At 35.8% G+C, this 23,380-nt stretch overlaps 1 protein-coding gene across 1 annotated transcript in view; it reads left to right on the top strand.

Annotated features, from left to right (window-relative positions):
• Positions 1-23,380, top strand: part of LOC100378012 (receptor-type tyrosine-protein phosphatase beta-like) — a 51,443-nt gene that overhangs the window by 7,628 nt on the left and 20,435 nt on the right. Inside the window, exons 8-28 of the mRNA XM_085506511.1 lie at positions 34-297; positions 1,393-1,677; positions 2,148-2,441; positions 2,719-2,988; positions 5,980-6,267; positions 6,376-6,633; positions 7,348-7,617; positions 8,752-9,009; positions 9,549-9,833; positions 10,118-10,375; positions 10,801-11,076; positions 11,483-11,761; positions 12,200-12,466; positions 13,034-13,300; positions 13,977-14,246; positions 15,729-15,995; positions 16,509-16,778; positions 17,571-17,855; positions 20,733-21,002; positions 21,706-21,969; positions 22,501-22,767. Of these exons, the coding sequence (XP_085362637.1) occupies positions 34-297; positions 1,393-1,677; positions 2,148-2,441; positions 2,719-2,988; positions 5,980-6,267; positions 6,376-6,633; positions 7,348-7,617; positions 8,752-9,009; positions 9,549-9,833; positions 10,118-10,375; positions 10,801-11,076; positions 11,483-11,761; positions 12,200-12,466; positions 13,034-13,300; positions 13,977-14,246; positions 15,729-15,995; positions 16,509-16,778; positions 17,571-17,855; positions 20,733-21,002; positions 21,706-21,969; positions 22,501-22,767 (5,712 nt within the window). The remainder of the gene's footprint in view (positions 1-33; positions 298-1,392; positions 1,678-2,147; positions 2,442-2,718; positions 2,989-5,979; positions 6,268-6,375; positions 6,634-7,347; positions 7,618-8,751; positions 9,010-9,548; positions 9,834-10,117; positions 10,376-10,800; positions 11,077-11,482; positions 11,762-12,199; positions 12,467-13,033; positions 13,301-13,976; positions 14,247-15,728; positions 15,996-16,508; positions 16,779-17,570; positions 17,856-20,732; positions 21,003-21,705; positions 21,970-22,500; positions 22,768-23,380) is intronic.

The following is a 23,380-nucleotide window of genomic DNA, read 5'->3' as shown; positions in this document are numbered from 1 at the left end:
ATAAAAAAATCTTGTTTATTTCAATATGTATAGCTCCAGCTGATGAAGGAGACATTATTGTAATGGAAGTTACCATGACAACCATTTCAATTCACTGGATGGAGGTCACCAGCGATTTCAACCAGTATACAATAGCAATGTCAGGAGATGACAATAAGAATATGTATGATGTGGTATCGCGGAGTGGAAGTCGAGAGAAGATGTATGACTCCTTAACACCTGGATCTCTGTATACTATAGTGTTGACAACCATTGGAGGCAATGACCCTGTGACATCATATGAACAGATCAGAACCAGTGAGTGTGTTATTTTGTCCGTAGTACTGGTCTATACCTGGGTATATAGGTTGGAGTATGGTTTCTATTTTCTAGTTCCGTCAAATCTGTATTAGAAGCCACATCCCTAATAGAAGTCGCACCCTTTTTTTAACAAGCGAGAACGAAAAAATCATAATTTCTTATTTGTTTAGATGTTCTAATAGAAACCGCATCCCCTCTGTTGCATTGTACCATTTTAATAGAACCGCAGCTTCTAACATATTTTACAGTAGCTTCTAAGCAGATTCCCCAGATATGTTGCGTAGATTTCGCTCATTACCTATGTAGATATATTCTAACGTCAGTTGCGGCCACGCTCTCCTTCCTATGGCAACTATTAGTCTTAGTGGCAGCATTCAACAAAAATGAAAAAATGTTTTGGTATTTTCAGGATTCATATAATATGCTATACAAATGATTGTCAATTTTGGTAAAAGTAAGCGTACCTCAATGTCATATTTTCCTTTGAAAGTGAAATTCAAGTTCAAAATCAAATCATTTAATTTTTGCAGCATAAGTCTGACTACATGAGATCTTGCAGTATCACCTAAAATCTATTAAATTGGTGCAATGCAACAGAGAGGATGCAGCTTCTATTAGAGAAATTGTGAATATAGTCGGGTCTCAATTATTAAAAAAGAAAGGATGCGGTTTCTAATACAGATTTAACACTACTGTGGGAGTGGAGTAGTGTACAAATTATCTCTAACTTGTTTATCACATACCTTAGCTGATATAGTAAACCCAATTTTGCATAGCACTGAGTTTACAAATTAGGTTTATAGCAATATTTGCTCATAAATTAGTATAAATCACACAAAAATGTGAAGTTCGCCACCGTCCCTCAATAGTTGAGGGAAGATGAGTTCACTAATTGTACATTTGTGCCAGATGAAGTGGTTATAAATGGCAAAGTGTTTTGTACATTAATTAAACACAATAGATTTATGCATCTTTTACTGAATAAGGAGTTTAATCATGTGCATGTTTATACAGCAAATGTCATACACCGGCTTCACATTAGAGTGATTCACTGTGAGGAAATTAACATTTTTATGACATGTTATCCCTTAGTTCCATCACCACCAGGAGAGGTGACTGTTATCTCAGTAACAGACGTTACAGTTGTACTTTCCTGGATATCGGCAAGTGGTAACTTTGACGAATACGAAGTATGTTACAACCCTGTGCCGAGCGATGCAACACAGTCCCCGATACAGGTATCCAAGGCAACACCCACCATAATGTTGGACGATCTATATCCAGAAACTGTATACACAGTTAGTATCGCTGCTGCTAAAGGAGTGGCAAATATCAATAAACAGTTGAGTGAAAAACAAACAGTTGTCATAACTACTGGTAAGTAAGTCTTAATTGTCCAATCCTGTCTGTGTTCATATACTGTGAATGGTTTTATTCTTATTACCACCTGTGTTCATTCCATGATCAAATTATGGTATCCACTGGAACCATACACCTTAAGTTGTTGTAACTCTCTCTTCGAAAGAACCTCATTGTGTAATTTGCTACTTCCCGCTTTCAAAATTGAACAACTCAAATTTTGTGAATTATCATTCAAGAAAAATTTCAAAAAAATTGTTCAATGAAAGATTCCATTGGGGTCCTTATGTCAGGGAGTTTCACAAAAAATTGTGATAAGAAAACACTTTCAAATTATGAAATTGACATCACTTTGAATGGTGTGAATTTACAATGTCAGTGATCTACAAGAATAAAAATAATGAAAACTTTCAAATCAAAATGCTGCCACTATTGTTGGTGGAAGATGACCTCCATCTTATAACACTCTTACTGTGTTGCCTCAATAGGTCAGAGTACCAAACCACCAATGCCGGGTGACATAACGATTGATGCCCGCACAGCAACCATGTTCACTATTTCATGGATACCACCATCAAGCAATAACTTCTTACAGTACGAGGTGATATACACACCGACTATTGGTTTCCCAGAGTCTCCTATCATTCTTGCTCAAAGTGCAACTACGTTGTCTCTAAATTACCTGATCCCTGGAACAGATTATGATGTTTCCATAGTAACTATTGCTGGTACTGGTGAGAATGTCAGACGAAGTGATCCCAGTGAGAAAACTATATCAACGCGTGAGTACATGTATATGGTGAAAATGAGGGCAAACTTTGAAATGATTACCCAGGGTTATGTTTTTTTCAAGCTTATTGAGACCTTCTTATTTCCATATCATATATTGCAATTCCTATTCCAGTGATTATACGCAAATCATCCAATCACAAAGCTTGTCAGCTTGTGCAACTTAACATAACTATCCCATCATATTGTTTATGTTTATGTCTGACATTCTGGTCTGGTCAAATTATAATTTCTCTAAAAATTCCTGTTTCTATTTTTGTTCCCCTGCAGCATCCGGAACGGCTGGACAAATTAACATTGCTTTTGTCACTGACAGCACTATATCTATAACCTGGAACCCTCCTGAGAGCAACTTTACAGATTTCTATGTTCAGTACGATCCATCGGATGGTGATGCCCAATCCCTCACATCAATACCTGGAAACTACCCACGATACTTTGAGTTCACAGGCTTGACTGCTGGAACAACATATACTATAACAGTCACGGCTAAAGATGGAAATGTTGACGTAATTGCTGACACACTGACCCAGCAAACGAGTGAGTTATTATTAATGAGTGGTGCACATCAGTATACTTTTCTGCAATGTTTGAGGTTTTGCATCTCTTACGGGTCCTTTTTATCTTTTTATGTTTTATAACTAACAGCCGGATTTGTAAGGGATACATTTGGTTTAATAACTAATGGTGTCACTATATTTAAGAACTCAATAACATACTGTAGAATACTTTATTTTTGCTATTTTCGCTGAAGGGATGATTCTGTGAAAATAAAATCCAGTGAATATACTTTTATTTCCTATATTTCACACTAAACTCTGTGAATCTGTGAAAATAAATTCCACACAAAACGCCAAAAAAACCTTTTCAGCAAAAATTAATTCTAGCGAAAATAAAGTATTCCACAATTAGTTTATTTCATGAAAATAAAATATTAATTTGTCTTAGAATTTAAGGCATGTGATTTTGTATCCAAGATAGCAAAATTGGACACCATTAGTTAACAACCTGCGGTTAACATTAGTTAGTAATGATAAATAATAATATCCTGGTTTCTAAAAAAAAATGTGGTTTTGCCTACATCTATGATTAATTTCACTATCCTAAAAAAACTAACATTTTAGAGGAAATTTAACTTTCATATATTTTACCTTTAATTCCTATACAATCCTGAGTACAGTCATTCAATATTATTCTACCTTACACTTTGACTTTAGTGCACAATATCACAACCATGGTTTGTTATGGCCATGTGACTGTTATCTATTCTGAAATGTACAATACATATTCAGGAGTTTCGTTAAGAGGTGACTGTCAGCAAAATACCTGTCAACTTAAATTTTTCAGCCAGCAACTTTGTATTTTTAAAGGTCACACCCTATAGAAAAGTATTCCATTCAGGGCTCCTACTTCCGAAATATAATAATAAAAATAAAATTATTACTCAACAATTACCATCTGTGGGTAATGTATGGTAAGAAAATTACTACAATAAAGAGAAAATTACAATAATAATATATAAAGAAAAGATTACCAAAGAAAAGATTACCAAAGAAAAGATTACCAAAAAAAAGTTACTTTTTGTATATAGTCACCTACTCTTACTTAGCGAAACACCCGCATACCAGTATTAAAATAAAATGAATAAGATTTTCTTATGTTAGTTGTAGTGATTATGTTAAAAGTAAAAATGGTTGTAATATTGTGTCTGTATGTCTAACCTATGCACACTATTTTACTGTATTCACTTACAGAACTTCTACCTCCATGGTGTAAGTTGTTTTTAATACATGCACATATAATCCTCCCTCAATAATTAAAAAATAAGCTGTAATTTACTTTAATATAATGTATAATTTTTGCACACTTGTCAACTTAACCTAGTCTTAGTGTTTTCATGGTGATCAAAAACTCAAGCATGTGTTTGTGGTATCATTCCTGAAGAAAAGACACCAATCAAGAACACTGATTCATTGGTTATGGTTCACTTGTTGTCATGGTTGCATGTTGTTTCTATAGTGATCATATAATGGATGTAAACACTATATTTTTCTGTGCATGTTAGGTTAATAGTTTATTTATTCATTGGTAGCATGTTCAATAATGACAATTGCTGGCATGTCTTCTCCCACTCTCATCTTACTCAATCGAAAGGACTTTGCAGTAGTAGAATATTTTATTTGACTCAAAAAGTGTGTTTTTGATACCGTTGATGTTATCGAACAAGGAATATAATTCCTGTCTTTCAGATTCATAAAGTACACATTCTGTATAAAAATTAAAAATTATATGTGGGTTTATTTGGTAAATGTAAACCAAAATAGATTTGCTTAATTATATATACATGAATCAGAGGATACATTAAAGTCTGGGCAGGATTCAATTCAATGTAAAAGTACATACATGTAAGGCTGACCTGAATAAGGGTTCTATTTTCAGCTATCCTTGTTCATTTCTCTCTCGTTTATAAAAGTGGTCATCTTTTTAACTCTTCGAAGTTTCTAGTTTATTTTGTGTCTTTCTGGAGGTATGTAAAAAGCAATGAAATCAACAATATTTGCAACTAGCAAGTATCAAGATTGGAATCAGTGTTCATGATTGTGGGTGCCTGTACTAAATATGGATTGATCTACAGTAATACAATTCTGCATGGACACCATACCATTAAGTAACTTAGTGGTTTTATGGGACATTATATATTTTCCAATTTTGTTTTTATTATATATATACACATGTAATAATAATGTTTAATGTTTTGCTAAATAGATAAATTACAACTTTACAAGTGGTGTAATTATATACTGCTTACAGCTGCACCTAATGATTCTCAGATCTGCTATCATGCATGGTGTGTTACATTTACTTAGAAGATGTCTTGTAAAGGGCTTGTTATTGTGCATTGTGAGCAAATTATCTGTCACTTGCATAATGCAAATACTGATACCTGATACATTGATCCAACTGTTCATCCCTTGATATCAGAGCAAGCAGTAACTTTAGCACTAATCTAAATTTTGGAAATAGTAATAAAAAATTTATTGCTGAATAGTTCTGAATAGTAAAAGCATAAATTTTCTTGTCAGTTATTTTTTGGACTTTATACTACGATTTACATTCATATTTGTATAGAATTAACACTGTATCCTCAAATACCAGTATATTCTTTCAAGTTTTGTTCTCAAATTGCATGTACAATTGCTTGCATATTAAAATTGGTTGTACATAGTGTTAGTAAATAGTAAATCTTTTTTAAATTCAAGGCTATCACAGTTGTACATTCCTTGTAATGTAAATCTGATCTTGTGAATGTGAATTTGAAATACATATAACTTCTAACAGAGAAAAGAAGATTTTACCTTGCTATTATATACTGTAAACTTCTTTAATTCTGTAAGTGAAAAACATGAAATTTTGTAGCACTGAAAATTTATTTAGGGTAAAACGACAATGAGTTGTTTTCCCTGCCTTTTTAATCAATCATCACATCACTAGTATCGTGTGCAAGCCATGTTTTTTTCTCTCTCGTTACAGGGCTTGGAGCACCACCAGAACCTTTCATACAGCAGATTACCGCTACGACAGCAAAGGTCATCTTGAATGCACCAAGTCATGACTACGATAGTTTCCAAATACTCTTAGAGCTACAAGCTGGTGCATCAGGTGTGGGCACTCCATTGAGCCAACTGATTGAAGTGGAGAGGTCTGGTTGTCCTAGCTTAATCGTCCGAGGGTTAGAACCAGAGACCACATATGATGTCAGTGTGAGTACGAAGACTGTTGATACTATTAGTGGTGCTGTGACAGTTCCATTCACTACAGGTATGTACCTTTAATATGCTCATATAGTGGAGGTTGCATTATTAAAGCTAATCTTTTTTCAGGAGTTTGTTCATTTTGCCAATTTTCAAAAACAACTTTTATTTCCAGACTCTGCGGTGCCACTCCAGATTTACATTACTGACCTGACTACATCTAGCATGGACATATCATGGATAGAGGGCGTCGGCGATTTCACACAATACTTAATCTTCTATAGTCCAGCTGTTACCACTAATACACTTTTATTGGACAAAAATGATCCAAGAGAAATGAGTTTAAGTGGACTTAATGCTGGTACACAATACACAATAACCTTACAACAAAGTGGTGCAGATGTAGAATCATCCAATAGAATGCAATACACCAGTAAGTGCTCTATTATATATATCAAAAAACTTTATAGTGGAGATTGATTAAGCACTGTACATGTACTGCCTGAGTACATACTTTGCAACAATCTTGCAACAAGTTTTAGTTTTAAGTACTCCTGTTTAATGCATCGGTAACAAGCAGCCTGTCGGCTGAGATAGCTCAGCAGTTAGGAATGCACATTTCAATTAAAGAACTAAAGATATCATTAGAAAATGAACAACATGTATGGTATCAAATCAATCGGACTTGCCGTTTTCAACAAGAATTCGAAAATATCACTTTTTACCAAAAACGACATAAATATTCACCAAAATTAGAGAATCAAAGATATCATCACGAAATGAACAAATCTAAAAGTGGTCTACCTGAGGTACCTATATGTATAGTATCAAAGCATTCAGACTTGAGGTTTTCAACAAGAAGTCGAAAATATAACTTTTTACCAAAATTATTCACCAAAATTAGAGAATTAAAGATATCATCACAAAATGAACAAATCTGAGAGAGGTCTGCCAATGTTACATATACACCAAGTATTAAAGTAATAAAAATTGTAGTTTTCAAGAAGAAGTCGAAAAAGTAAAGAGTTGACACGGATGCCAACAGACAATCACTCGTATGATAAACTCCGGAATATGGGAACTCCTTGAAATCCAACTTGGATTTTCTATGTACATTAAACACTGAAAATGACATACTTATTTCTAGAACCCAACACTCCTGGAGCAATCAATCAAGTGTCATCCGGCAAAAGTGACATCTCCATCAGCTGGGCAGGATCGTTTGGTAATGTTGATGGTTACGAGATTTGCTATTACCCCGTGGACGGTGTGTCGTCACCAATCACTGTAGATACTACTAGTGCTACTATTACTGGACTTGAGACTGATATGGAGTATGTCATCACTGTTGCTGCTTTCGTGGGGACAGGAAGTGAGCGTGTCTATAGCGACAAGAAGACAGAGACCCTGGTAACATGTGAGTGGCGTTTTATTTTGTTGGAGAATAATATGTGAAATATGAAATAGATATTTAAGGTTTGTTAGTCTGCCACACTTATTCTCAGGAGACATACAATCGATGAATATAAAAAAAACCACAAATGTTTATATTTGTGTATGTATGCTGCAGCAGTGACAATAGCCTCAAACGCAAGCCTGAAAATTTTAGTGATGTTTTTATTACAGTACAGAGAGTTTTTACATATAGTATGTAGCAAATATATGACTCAATCCCTGATTCTTTCTGAAATAAATGCAATTTAAAGTAAATTTCAACTGTAATTCTAAAGGTTTTGCCAAGCACGGCGGCACATGCCAATGACTATTTAGCTTATCAGCAAGTTCTACAAGTTCAGTAGGCTTCATCTTTCGCGTATTACTGCATGTTTAGGCTGCTTCTGATGAATTTACAACTTCTGGAATTTTCTTCGAACTAAGATTAATCATGATTCAAAAACAACCACACTCGCAGTGTGCCTACACACCTTCAATCCATGAAATGGTTGTGTAAATGAGCGGCAAGTCTTCAATTTGTACTATAATATCAATAGCTGATTTCCGGGTCAAATGTGAACGTCTGCCACAAAAATCATTTATTTTTTTATTTGTAGCTCATATCAAAATCCTGATCTTTGACAGGGGAATATTGTGTTTGAAATACCCTTACTTCATTAAAATGCACCATCATCGAATGTGTACAGCATATTATTAAGCATGGAAATACCCCCCCCCCCCAAAAAAAATACTTTGCATTTTTTATCGAATCCCAGGCAATGTTTGTCACCACTACAACGCTATCATCTTTGTTTGTCCTTTTTTTACATTTGATCTCCAACGTAACACAGGATCTTGCAGGGAACGGAAAATGGTCTATTGTTTTTGTGTATCTCGTGGTATTACTTACTGATACAAAAAGCGCGTCACACAATCTATACAATCTCTATCAACACAAGAAATTAGGACTGTATTGAAAAAGAAAATATACATTGCGTGTTCTTCTTGCAATGTGATCAACTGCTATTAATCCAATTTGTGCAAATACAAATTGATATAACAGGAAATGTGATTTTTTTTTTGCTAAATCTGATTTGCATTTGATATTTTATTCCAGCACTTGGAAGTCCGGGTGACGTAATCATTGTTGATTATACTGATACAACCATCTCCATAACCTGGGTTGCATTTAGTACACTAATCACTGAATATACCATCACCTATGAACCAATAGAACCAACAGGAGCAGTAGTTGTTGCATATGTTTCGGCATCTATATTACAGTACAACTTTACTGGATTATCACCAGGTGTACTGTACGCGTTAACAGTATCTGATGGAGCTTCACAGAGCACTACTGTACAGCAACGCACACGTAAGCTTTAACTTTCTGTTATTTTGTTATCTACAGCAGGTTATAAATGAGCAGCATCCGATGTTGATATTGTATTTGCATAACTCCAATGAAAACACACATCAACCAGATAAATTGCATGTATTGTACTGTAGAAGGGTTAATTATTCACTGGGATTAAATTTTGCTTATTTCGCTGACTGGGAAATGCGCTAATTTAAAACCCACTGAATATGCCTGAAATGGTAAATCAGCGAAATTTAAACCCAGTAAAAATTAGACATTTTGGAGTATGCTTGGGCAATGTATTATTAGGCATGTCTAGCTATTCAAATGATATGCAAATTATGCCTTATGCGAATGATATGCAAATTATGCCTTATGCGAATGATATGCAAATTATGCCTCTCTGAAGATTTTGAATACATACATACATACATACATATACATACATATGATTTTGTGTTTGCTGAATGCCACCATATTATTATAACAAAAGTTGATGAACCCAGATTGCAAAGCAAACTATTTCCACTAAATACATCATTTTCACATTTCAGAGCCTGGAGCGCCAGTTTCATTGATAGTCTTCTCGTTTGACTATCGCTCAGTCACGCTGCAATGGGCCCCACCAATTGATGGCAACTTTGATGAATATGAGCTTTCTTACACACCTGCTGATGGTAGTCCCTCTTCTCCGATCACTATATCCAAAAATGACCCTACGGAAATCACTATCAACAGTTTACAACACAGTACACTGTACCAGTTTTCGTTGAAGACTTTTATTGGAAGCAACAATGACGAACAATGGAGTTTATCAGTAGATGCTAGTATTATTACAGGTATTCACTGTTGCTATGGTAACAGTAATTCTTTATATAACTTGTTACACATGAAATCAGTCACTTGAAATTAGACTTTAGATGAAAATGGCTGCCATGATCTTGTTCAGCACAGGAGAACTGTTTTTTTTTTTGTAATTGAGTTTTATATTCTCCCTTCAATGCATCTACTGGCATTTTTAGATATTACTTAAATCACAAAAAGGGAAAACTGAATTGATGATGGTCTAATATTAACTACACTTTATCTGTCCAGTAATCAAAACTCTTTTTTTTTTCATCAGCTGCTGCCCAGCCAGGTGCGATTACAGTTGAGGAAGTTCTGACAACAAGCATTAAGATATCCTGGGTTGCACACACAGGAGACTTTACTACATATACAGTGAGTCATAATGTGGTTGGTATGTCACAGACTACAGAAAGGACAATCAGCTCAAGTCAACTAGAATACACGTTTACTAATCTATCTCCTGGTAGTGAATATATGTTCTCTGTCACTGCGGTTGGACCTGATACAACAGAATCTGTCATGGAAAGAACATGTGAGTATCCAAGTCTCGAAATATGCAGTCACTTATTGAGTGCACAATTGTGTTCCCCTCTCCTCCAAATTTAGGTAAATTTTCACTGAATTTAATCTTAATTTTTGACCAAACAGACAAAATGTGACATTGGTTCTTGTTAGTGACCATTTAAGTTTTAAAATAAATCAACAATTAGGTATTTCTAGTATTGAATCTCAGGAATTGCTCAGATGAATTTTGTTCACAAATTTTAGATAAAGCTGCTTTAAAAAACGCTTATTTCACAAGAGAAGTTTTAAACTAATTCTGTGTAAATTCTGATATTTTTTAGTATTTAACATTGATGTTCTACAAGACCATTTGTTAGTAACTTTCGTGATAATTTGTCTTCATAGAATGATGCTTATTATTAAAACCATTGTTTCATATCTTGTTTCTTTTAGACCCATTGCCACCAGATGTGATCAATGTCAATCAGTACACCACAAATATGATAACTATCACATGGTCAGCTGTAACTACAGGCATGTTTGATACATATGAAGTCCATAAGAGGGAGTTACCAGACGGTATCAAGACAACTGTTGTCAGCGTTGTGCGAGGCGGTACTTTGGAAGCTTCTATCACTGGTCTGCAGCCTGATACTGAATATGAAATAACAATCTATACCAGAAGCGGTAATTTGAATAGTGAGGTCACTATGGTGACGCAGAAAACAAGTGAGTAAATCACCAGTGAATACCTGAATTGTCATGAGTGCGGCTGGCATTGTTGTGAACGAGGCCCAGATTTTCACACCCTGGATTGGAGTGAGTGAAGTCTTGATTGACCAGCAATTCTCATTGCTATTAATAAATATCCCTCTCTTTGATGTCATGATGGCTTATTCATATATGCCTGAGTTACCCATTGAAACAGTCCTCTCAAAACATTATCACATATACTTTACTCTTTTCTAACATAGAGGGCAGTGTTGATGGTCAATGGAGGGCAGCAGTCATGCTTTCTTTTATTGAAAAAATGATCAAACAGTAAATGTGATGAAAGGATTTTCTAAACAATTCCAGTGATATATATTGCTTCTGTATTTATTAATTATGTTTGTTCATAATTTCTCATCTCCAGAAGCAAATGCACCTTCTCCTAGCAGTATAACAGTTAGCAGCTATAGTACTACGGAGGTCACTCTGACCTGGCAACCTCCAGATTCTACGGATCCTTTTGATTACTATGAATTAGTGTATTCACCAGCGGACGGCGACTACGCAGAGACAATACTTTTGGCTAATACTCTCGTATCTCATACATATACTGGGCTGAGACCTGGTGTGGTATATACTTTTAACGTGTACACGACCGTTGGATCACTGAGAAGCAATCCTGCTAGTTTGATTCAAAGAACAGGTAAAACTATTTATTTGCTCTTTGTTTACTCAACAAATACTAATAATTTTTGAAGTAAACTATTATGACAGATAGCAATTTTATTCTTGTCGTGGTTCAGTGTCACACAAGTAAATCTCTTTGCAATGCTAAGGAAATCATAATTCAAACTTGGCTTCACGCTGATTTTCTCGATATAATTTTTATGATCCTTCTGAAGTTGATAAATAGTAGCAGTAAATGCACAACAGAATAGACAAGTATTTTTTGGTAATTTGACCTTGACAAAGATGTGAAGAATTTATCATGTAAAACAATAACAATTATAAAGGCTGAGCTAGTTTACAAGTATCACAACATAAACATCTGTAATTTAAATCATTAACCTTACAAGTTCTTGAGATTAACATTAGAGAATGGGCTTAATAATTTCTTTCTTTTTTATTATTAACCTTACAGTGCCTGAAATGATTACTGTCATCACCCTGGAAACTGTTAGCACGACAGCTATTGAAATTAGCTGGCAGCATGCCACGGGTACTTATAGCAATTATGAGATAATCTACTCACCAGATGGTGGAATTTCAGCCACACCTATCACAGTGTCCAGTAATGTGAATTCATACACTATACTTGGACTTGAACCTGGTACTGTGTATACTATTGACATCTATACTATCAGTGGAAGTGAAAGAAGTGAAAAGACAACCATTCAGCAGGCTACCAGTAAGCAATCTTTTTTTTTTAATAATTTTGATATAATTAATATATAATCTCATTTATTGTTTTTAAAAAATTCATTTTTTTAATGGTGCCTGAGGTTTATAGTCCATACATGTGCAATTGTTATTGCAACAGCAGCCTTAAGAAATAAAAGAGAATATTCCTTTTTTCTATTTTCTTCTAACACTTCTCTAATTGCATATTGACACAATTGAAAATTGTTGTGTGGTTGCGGTCTGATTATTCGTCAGTTCGGTTTCATATACTAGTACATGTTTTTTGAATAGTGCTTTTATTATTTTGCAAATAATAGTTTAGTTGTGAAAAATTCATTGGTTTTCATGACAATGTTCATGAACTAGTATTTACCAAATCTTAGAAGTATTAAAGTAACCTTAATAAAGAGCAAACAAAAGTTGGTTATTTCCATATTTTTGGGGAAATTTTGTTATGATTATCAAATAAATTCATCATTAATCAGTAATAAAAAATTGGGTAATTTTTGAGTCAATAACAATAATTATCGAATTTTAATTTTGTTGTAACTAACAAATCTATTTTTGATTACAGGGGGTGAAATGCCAGGTACCATATCTGTGCTTTCCTACTCAACAAACACTATCAAGATATCGTGGGTGCAAGCCACAGGTCAGTTTGAACAATATGTTGTGACTTACAATCCAGCTGATGGTGAACGTGCTGTGGAGAGCTCAGTACCTAAGAACCTTTTAGAGTTGGAATTCCGTGGTTTAACACCGGGACAAGAATACATCTTTGGAGTTGCTACCAAAACTGGAGAAGTTAAGAGTTCACCTTCTACTAAATCACAGAGAACAAGTGAGTGTTAATTGCTCAAATTGCACATACAAGATTTGATTTGAGCATAACCCCCTCCAAATTTACAGCAAGTTATTTATTCGATTATAAAGTTTTTTCTACCTGATGAATTATTCATGTTGTCGGAAAAAGACCAATCATGTCATGATGTTACAAATGATGTGAATTTGTTTATGAATAAATTAGCATAAATTATCGCTCGGGAGAAGTTTTAACTTTTATCTGTTTATAAGCCCCCTGTCCCCTAATTTTTCGTCAATTTGCCGTTTCCCCAGATGGGTTTATACTTGAACAACTACAGTACAGTGACATGAAAGTGTAAATGCTATGGGAAACTAAGTTATAATCTGCAGTCACATGATCAACTGTCTAGTTTTCTATTGGGGATCTTTTTTACATGTGCACACAGTGATTTTGACCAGGACTTTTTTTTATTCTGAGCCTTGCGTAGTTGGCCTTGCGTAGTCGTCTCGACATTGTCAGCTGTGTTATACAGTGTACTCTCAGCAGGTCCTGATTGCATATCACCAAGGTTTTTAAAACTTTTTTTTTTATCACTACCAAAAACATTTTAATTTTAATTCTAGATATGTTGGTTTGTTTTGATCACAATTATCTTATACAGTTTATTTATTGCAATTATACAATTGTGTTACTTGTCATTTAACTTTTCCAGAACCAATGGCTGTAGCATCATTGTACATCACAACAGTAGAAGTGACTTCATTGAGTTTTGCCTGGACACCACCATCAGATGGCAAATACGATAGCTATGAGATTACATACAGTCCTGTTGATAGTTATGTAACATCACCTACTATTGTGGATGATTCTGATACTGCATTTACATTGGATTCCTTAAAACCGGATACAACATACTCTATCAATATAGTAACACTGAGCGGCAGTGAGCGAAGTGAACAACAGACAAGGATACAGGGAACTGGTATGTAACCACTTCATCTTAAAATCAACTTTGTAAGACGAAATTTGACATATTTTTAGTTTTTATTTTGTACCAAATAACATTGGTCACCATTGTGAGGTCTTCTAAAAAGTAGAACATACATGTAGAACGCTTTTCAGAAAATGAAACAGATGAACATTTACAGACAAAAAAGATCTTTTCATCCCCAAATGTGTTTACTTTCTTGCAACATTCAGTGGGTTTTTTTTATGATTCTCAGGGAATTTTTTAACTGTATTTGAACATTGCAACATTATTTCAACACTGTCACCTTGTCAGTATTATAGTTTTTGACTGCTCATTTGTTTGTCAGAAGCAAGCATTCTGATTAATAATAATAACTTTATTACACAACCAAAACAATCAGGGGGTTTAGTATGGTACAAATAACAAAAGACTAAAATGATAAAACTAACTAAATAAAAGTAAAACATTAATATGATAAAATAGTAAAAATAAAGTATAAAACACTAAAACTGGCATTAATGCCATTGACATAACTTTGAAAACGTTACAGTATGTAAAAGCCTGAAACACACTTGATTAATTAATATTAATATTTCTAAACTACCAAACCTTAACTTTCTGAAATATTTTCCATATTTATCTTTAGTGGTTTTCTTTGGGGCAGAGTACTGTTGAACCATTCAATATATTCAATTTCATGACTTTTTTGAAAGAGTAATAATTTGAAAATTTAAAGCACATGAACATGTTGTGGTGTTCTATTTATTCATTCAAAATACTGCAAGTCGCTTCAATTTTGAAAAGGTTCAGGGAAAATCCTGAAACCTTGTATGCTACATTAAATGTTTTCTGGGATGTAAAAGTTTTTGTACTGAACAAACTCTGTATGTACGTTTTTGTTAATTGTAATTCATTAGTTGCGTCAATGTTCACCAAGAATTTTTTTTCGGAACACAAGCAGGTGTACAGCACTAATCGGCATTAGTTTTTCTGTTTAAAATTCTGTCAATTGAGACGATTTCACATAATAATATTGCCAACACTAAGAATAAATTCCAAAATATGGATACAAATTGGCACTACTACTCTATCATCACTGTATGCTAGTTCCAGGCCCCATTTTATTTTACCATGTTTGCAAGTAGAGGGTTTCGGTACGGCATCACATTTGTACATGGTTTTTGGTGATTCAATATTTTAAATGGTGTTTGGATAATAAAATGGCATTCAACCACCACTAGAATTGAGTATACGACTCGGTTTTGCACACTTTATTCCATATACACACTCACTATAACGCTTCTTTCATTGAACGCTGCAGATACAAGGTCAGCGTAAAATAGCTTGAATTTTTTCTCTGGGTGCTTTCTCTTTCTTTTGGCTAACAAAACTGTGTGAAATATAGTAAGCAGTGAAATAACACTACAAGAAAATTTGTCAAATAAAAAAAATATATTTAATTTAAACGTTTTTATTATGTAATAACCTTCATAGATCAAGCCACCGGTATAGAAATTTACTTCACAAACATTCAGACAAATCAGATGACTGTGCGATGGACCTCACCTATTGAAGCAGTTACCAGTTACCAACTAGTTTACAATCCATTGGGTACCACTTCTTCTGTAAACAATCTTGACCATGATGAGACTGAGCTTACACTGACAGGACTGACTGGTGGAACAGAGTATACAGCAGTTGTCACTGCTCAATTGCAGAGCGGTGCAGAAATTGAAGCCGAGCAGAAGTCACAGAGGACACGTGAGTTGAAATTTTTATGTTCAAATTCTTCACAGCATGATATATGGTTATAATACTAGACCCAGTGTTTGAAATTACTGACCGCTGGTACGCCCGGTACAGGTAAATATTTAGTCAGGCTGGTGAAAATTTCAAGCTACTCACCCTGTCGGGTAGATTTTTTTGAGAAAATAAATAAAATGTTACTAAAATGTCTATGTATGATTGTTGTCAGAATTATGTACCTAGAAGTCTGATACAAGTGTTTTGACACATGCACAAGTGTAAACAACAACAATCGATGGCCGGAGTGTGTTTTAGCAAAATGTCACACTATGCATGTTTTCAGTGAAAGTCACTGCAGTGACACTGATTGAGTGAAATGTAGTGAAAAAAAATCAGATATTGAAAAACATAAACAGGGCTGGTAATTTTATTTAGCAGGACAGGTAAGTTTTTAGCGTTACCTGCCCTATTGTCTGGTAAACTATTTTGACGAATTTCAAACACTGTGTGTACCTATAAATTTTTCAGTTCCAAATCCTCCAAGATCGCTGACCGTCACCACATATGACAGTTCTACGATTCGTATTAGTTGGATTCAACCAAGTGTCGGTGTGTACAGTGGTTATGATATCTACTATTCGCCAGCCGACGGCACATCAGATGCTATAACACACGTTAGCAATTCCATCACGTCTTACACTATCTCTGGACTGACAGCGGGCCGGGATTATTTTGTCTCCGTTAGAACCACTCAGGACTCTGTTAAAAGCACTAGTATTGTTGAAACGCAAGTAACAAGTAGGTTCAATTATCTTGTTCACCCGTTGTGGTACATGTATATACCAATAGTCAGCTGGGAATACACATGTAGCTACCTGTCCACAGGACAAGCAATTTCTATGTTGACTTTTCCCATCAGATATGCCTGTCTATTACAAAGACGTATGGATAAGTGTTGATGCCAATTAACCTCTTATGCCAAATGATGTTAGTAGTATTTTGTTTTTAGACTATATTGTCCTTTTCCCTGTGTACAGGTCATCTTTGAAAAAAAAAATAGATTTCATTTTACATCCTATTTTTTGAGAAATATTAATAAAATAACTTTTAGTTTGGTACTCAAATCTTCTTGAATGTCATAAATTTTACTTCCTAAATCTTGCACATTTTTATGTATTTTGCTGTTATTTCTGTTGATTTTGGTTCTATTTGGTATAATTTACAATCACTTGCTGATCCTGATCGAAAGTTTCAAAGAAAACAAAAGTGGACACATTTATGCCAGCCTTTTTTGTTAAGATGAATTTTATTGTTATAGATGGTGAGAACAGCAGCTCCTGTGCTGCTCACTTGATTGGTATAAAATTTCTTGCCTATCATTGTTCAGAGTTTATTAACAAAATTTACGGAAATCAAATCACACTGCTGTTGGGGGAATTTGTGCAGTTCATGTTCAAATTTTTAGTAATTTACATGTGTTGTATCTATGGCTCACATTGAACTTGCAACGAACAGAATTCACACAGCATGCAGCCACTTTTTAAACCATGGTTTTGCTCATGCAAAAATGTACATTATTGTTTTTTTCAGAACCAAATGCAGTTCCATCAATTGATGTTCTGGAAATTAAATCCGATTCTATCCTCTTTTCGTGGGAGGCCCCTAATGGTGATTATGACGGTTATGAAGTATCCTATGGTAAACTTGGTGATGTGACCACAGGACACTTATTCCAACTTACTGATCCACGAGAATGGCAGATGTCTGGATTGACGTCAGGAACCACATACGAAATTATTGTTGTGACAACAAGTGGTTCAGATTCAACTAGTGGTGTTGAAAAAAGTGATCCTACAAAGTTGCAGATCACCACAAGTAAGCTCAGTTAAATTAATATATTTCTTTATTCATTCATTGGGGCACCTGTGTTTGAAACAAACAGCAAGTTTTTTCAATTTCTTTCCAACTTGATGACCTGTTGTTGGACAAATGGATATGCTAGTTGCGCTATTACATACAGTCAAACCTGTGTTAGAGAACACCTCTATATAAAGATCACCTGCCTATAGTGACCACTTTTGGCCTGTCCCAAGGCACAAGCTTTGAGTAATCTGTGTATAAAGACCACCTGCCTATAGTGACCACTTTTGGCCTGTCCCAAGGAACAAGCTTTGAGTAACCTGTGTATAAAGACCACCTGCATATAGTGACCACTTTTGGCCTGTCCCAAGGCAGAAGCTTTGAGTATCCTGTGTATAAAGACCACCTGTCTATAGTGACCACTTTTGGCCTGTCCCAAGGAACAAGCTTTGAGTAACCTGTGTATAAAGACCACCTGCCTATAGTGACCACTTTTGGCTTGTCCCAAGGCAGAAGCTTTGAGTAACCTGTGTATAAAGACCACCTGCCTATAGTGACCACTTTTGGCCTGTCCCAAGGCACAAGCTTTGAGTAACCTGTGTATAAAGACCACCTGCCTATAGTGACCACTTTTGGCTTGTCCCAAGGCAGAAGCTTTGAGTAACCTGTGTATAAAGACCACCTGCATATAGTGACCACTTTTGGCCTGTCCCAAGGCACAAGCTTTGAGTAACCTGTGTATAAAGACCACCTGCCTATAGTGACCACTTTTGGCCTGTCCCAAGGCAGAAGCTTTGAGTAACCTGTGTATAAAGACCACCTGCCTATAGTGACCACTTTTGGCCTGTCCCAAGGCACAAGCTTTGAGTAACCTGTGTATAAAGACCACCTGCCTATAGTGACCACTTTTGGCCTGTCCCAAGGAACAAGCTTTGAGTAACCTGTGCACAAAGACCACCTGCCTATAGTGACCACTTTTGGCCTGTCCCAAGGTACAAGCTTTGAGTAACCTGTGTATAAAGATCACCTGCCTATAGTGACCACTTTTGGCCTGTCCCAAGGCAGAAGCTTTGAGTAACCTGTGTATAAAGACCACCTGCCTATAGTGACCACTTTTGGCCTGTCCCAAGGCACAAGCTTTGAGTAACCTGTGTATAAAGACCACCTGCCTATAGTGACCACTTTTGGCCTGTCCCAAGGCACAAGCTTTGAGTAACCTGTGTATAAAGATCACCTGCCTATAGTGACCACTTTTGGCCTGTCCCACGGCAGAAGCTTTGAGTAACCTGTGTATAAAGACCACCTGCCCATAGTGACCACTTTTGGCCTGTCCCAAGGTACAAGCTTTGAGTAACCTGTGTATAAAGACCACCTGCCTATAGTGACCACTTTTGGCCTGTCCCAAGGCAGAAGCTTTGAGTAACCTGTGTATAAAGATCACCTGCCTATAGTGACCACTTTTGGCCTGTCCCAAGGCAGAAGCTTTGAGTAACCTGTGTATAAAGACCACCTGCCTATAGTGACCACTTTTGGCCTGTCCCAATGTACAAGCTTTGAGTAACCTGTGTATAAAGACCACCTGCCTGACCACTTTTGGCCTGTCCCAAGGCACAAGCTTTGAGTAACCTGTGTATAAAGACGACCTGCCTATAGTGACCACTTTTGGCCTGTCCCAAGGCACAAGCTTTGAGTAACCTGTGTATAAAGATCACCTGCCTATAGTGACCACTTTTGGTCTCTCCCAAGGCAGAAGCTTTGAGTAACCTGTGTATAAAGACCACCTGCCTATAGTGACCACTTTTGGCCTGTCCCAAGGCACAAGCTTTGAGTAACCTGTGTATAAAGATCACCTGCCTATAGCAACCACTTTTGGCCTGTCCCAAGGTACAAGCTTTGAGTAACCTGTGTATAAAGACCACCTGCCTATAGTGACCACTTTTGGCCTGTCCCAAGGTACAAGCTGAGTAACCTGTGTATATAGACCACCTGCCTATAGTGACCACTTTTGGCCTGTCCCAAGGTACAAGCTTTGAGTAACCTGTGTATAAAGATCACCTGCCTATAGCGACCACTTTTGGCCTGTCCCAAGGCAGAAGCTTTGATTAACCTGTGTATAAAGACCACCTGCCTATAGTGACCACTTTTGGCCTGTCCCAAGGTACAAGCTTTGAGTAACCTGTGTATAAAGACCACCTGCCTATAGTGACCACTTTTGGCCTGTCCCAAAGCACAAGCTTTGCCTAACCTGTGTATAAAGACCACCTGCCTATAGTGACCACTTTTGGCCTGTCCCAAGGTACAAGCTTTGAGTAACCTGTGTATAAAGACCACCTGCCTATAGTGACCACTTTTGGCCTGTCCCAAGGCAGAAGCTTTGAGTAACCTGTGTATAAAGACCACTTGCCTATAGTGACCACTTTTGGCCTGTCCCAAGGCACAAGCTTTGAGTAACCTGTGTATAAAGACCACCTGCCTATAGTGACCACCTTTGGCCTGTCCCAAGGCAGAAGCTTTGAGTAACCTGTGTATAAAGACCACCTGCCTATAGTGACCACTTTTGGTCTGTCCCAAGGCACAAGCTTTGAGCAACATGTGTATAAAGACTACATTTATATAACCATCCATCCAGCAAAATGTTTGCAAATTTGCCTTTGCTCAAAGACCAAAATAATAATCAATTTTATAAACAGAAAGCTATTTTTAATTTTCTCTATTCAAAATGATTCAGGTTTGATGTACTGTAAACAGCTATAATAGCCTTTGTTTTAAATAACTTTTAAATTACTAACTTTATTAAATAGTGTGATTATTTATGAAGGTTTATATGCCAATTTACCATCATATTACTTTGATTTAACTAGTACGACCAATGTTTTTGTGTTTACTTTTCAGCACCCTTACCACCTGTGGATTTATCTGTAACAAGCTATGACGACACATCAATAACAGTCACATGGTCTCAACCAGCAAGTACATTATTTGATGAGTATGAGTTGTCATGGTCACCCTCATCTTCGGACGGAGCTTCTGAGAGAACAGTTGATAAACTTGAGACATCTTCTACAATACAACTGCTAAGACCAGGTGATATGTATACAATATCTCTTGTTGCTAAGAGAGGAGAGTCTACCAGTGATGCTTTGAGCCTGACTCAAAGAACAGGTGAGTCTTGTGTACCGAGTAGGCTTAGTCTTTTCCACGAAACGAAACAAAACAAAACCCTAACCTTACCCTAACCCTAACCTTAAATTTTGAATGACTTCAAACATCGCCATGTCACAGAAATAAATTTGTCGAGAATATTCAGTTTCCACCTCTTTTCCGTCTACTTTGCAGCTCGATTCATCTGTGCTGACATGTTGTGACAGCCATTTTGGAATTGTTAAACACCAATGGTGTTATTCATTTCGTGTTTCGCAGTGTGAAATTTTCTCAGATATTATTAGGCCAATGAAAAAAAATGCGGGTTAGGGTTTCTTTTCATGGAAAAGACTAAACCTATCGAGTACTGACTGTGTAATTTTACTTGCAAGCTGGCTCTCTCTTATTTATAAATACTGAGTAATATGCAAATTATTTAGGCTGATTACTCATAAGAAAATTTTCAGGATTCTAAGTTTGTCCTGTTTTTACATTCGAATTTGCACATAGAGCAATTTCCCCGAGATATTTCAGTAAAAAGAATATCACCTCACCATCCAATTTTTTTAAAAAAGTTTTACCAGAATTTAAATTAAGGTGCAAGTTAAAATGCAATTTTTAACCCACAGTCAATGTTGCATGATTTAGTCACACTGTATCTTGATGAATGTATAATACATGAAATAGTGTTCATTCTACTAAAGTTAAATTTCTATTGCTACAGTACCATCTTCTCCAGGAGCTCTCACAGTAGAAGATGTGACCACCAACTCCTTAACAGTATCTTGGGAGGCAGCAGTGAACGTTTTCAATTCCTATATTGTAACATACAGCCCAGATGCTGTGACTGACTCACCAACGGAACTGCAGTCAGGTGTTACGCAGATCACGCTGGAAGGGTTAACACCTGGTGAGACATACACTGTCAGTGTTAGTACACTATCTGGTGAGGAGGAAAGTCAAGCAGTGTATATCAGTGACAACACAGGTAAGTCATGATGCTGTAATGGCACAGGGATTCACTAAGACATGTCAACTCATTGAAGGGTACTGTACAGATATCATTGAATGTGTTACACAAATTCATACATGTGTCATGCGTCGTGCATGGATTAGACTGGCCTAACCATCACTTATGATTGGCTGTGGTTTCATCCATTATTTATTCAGCAACTATGATTGGCTGTAATGTCATCCATCATTTATATTGGCAAATGTGATTGGTTGTTGTGTCATCCCATTATTTATTCAGCAAATATGATTGGCTGTGATCTTATTTCATTATTTATATCAGCCATTATGATTGGCTGTGATGTCGGCCTATTTATTCAGCAACTATGATTGGCTGTGATGTCACCATTATTTATATTGGCAACTATGATTGACTGTTGTTGTTCATACCAGCAACAATTGTTTCATTGATGGATAACCACAATTATCAAAATAATAGTGATAATGTGAAGTCGTTTTAGGACTGTTTAATATATTAACTTTGTTGCACTATAAATTACTTTATCAGTTCCTGCAAAACCAGGTGAGATCACTTTGAATGAAGTCCGAGCATCACATATAAAACTTAGCTTTGCTGCCGCTGATGGCGTCGTGGATGAATATAAAATGACATACACTCCTTCTGATGGAGATTTGTCATCACCTTACACTATTGCGGCCGATACAAGATCCGTAGTCATCACTGGTTTGCAGCCTAATGTTGAATTCACTATAAGATTATTCTCATTGTCCAATGGTAAAGAAAGTATCCACCGTGAAGTTATTACAACTACGCGTAAGTACCCCTCAGTTTTGTCAAATTTCCATTTCCTATAATTCAGTCTTTTCCAAAGAAACTTGAATCACTATTTACATACTAATCTATTAATTCCATAATTATTTAAAAATAAGAATTGTGATGATTAACACACTTGCTAAATCACTAAATCATAATTATTTAAATTAAAAATTTTGATGATTAACATACTTGCTGAGTCGTTCAATGTCCAGAATTATTTATTTACAATTTACAATTATTTTATATTGTATTACAAATTAATCAATTATAATGAGTCAAAAGCAAGTAAACCACTGTGGCAATCAGGTTAATTGTGTCAGAGTAGTGTGGTGGTAAATCAATTCACTGTGGTTATACCACCAGTCTGTTTGTATCCAAGGGGAACACTAATTTTTCTCTTTCAAATGCTCAATGTTTTTAATTATTTTCAATGAATTTGCATACAAAATTAGATTTGATTTGTTGCCCAATTTGTATGATCTGTAGAAGACCGCTCACTGGCATCTATAAGCAACATTTGGGCTTTTCACAGTTCATGAGAAATTTTATCCATCTCCAGAAACCTGAAATCAAGTTTAGAAGAATCTTTTAAAATACCTGCAAATGAATG

The sequence above is a fragment of the Saccoglossus kowalevskii genome, chromosome 12 (genome assembly GCF_978046115.1).
Source record: "Saccoglossus kowalevskii chromosome 12, keSacKowa6.1, whole genome shotgun sequence".
NCBI classification, from domain to species: domain Eukaryota; kingdom Metazoa; phylum Hemichordata; class Enteropneusta; family Harrimaniidae; genus Saccoglossus; species Saccoglossus kowalevskii.
This window is presented reverse-complemented; position numbering and strand designations above follow the sequence as displayed.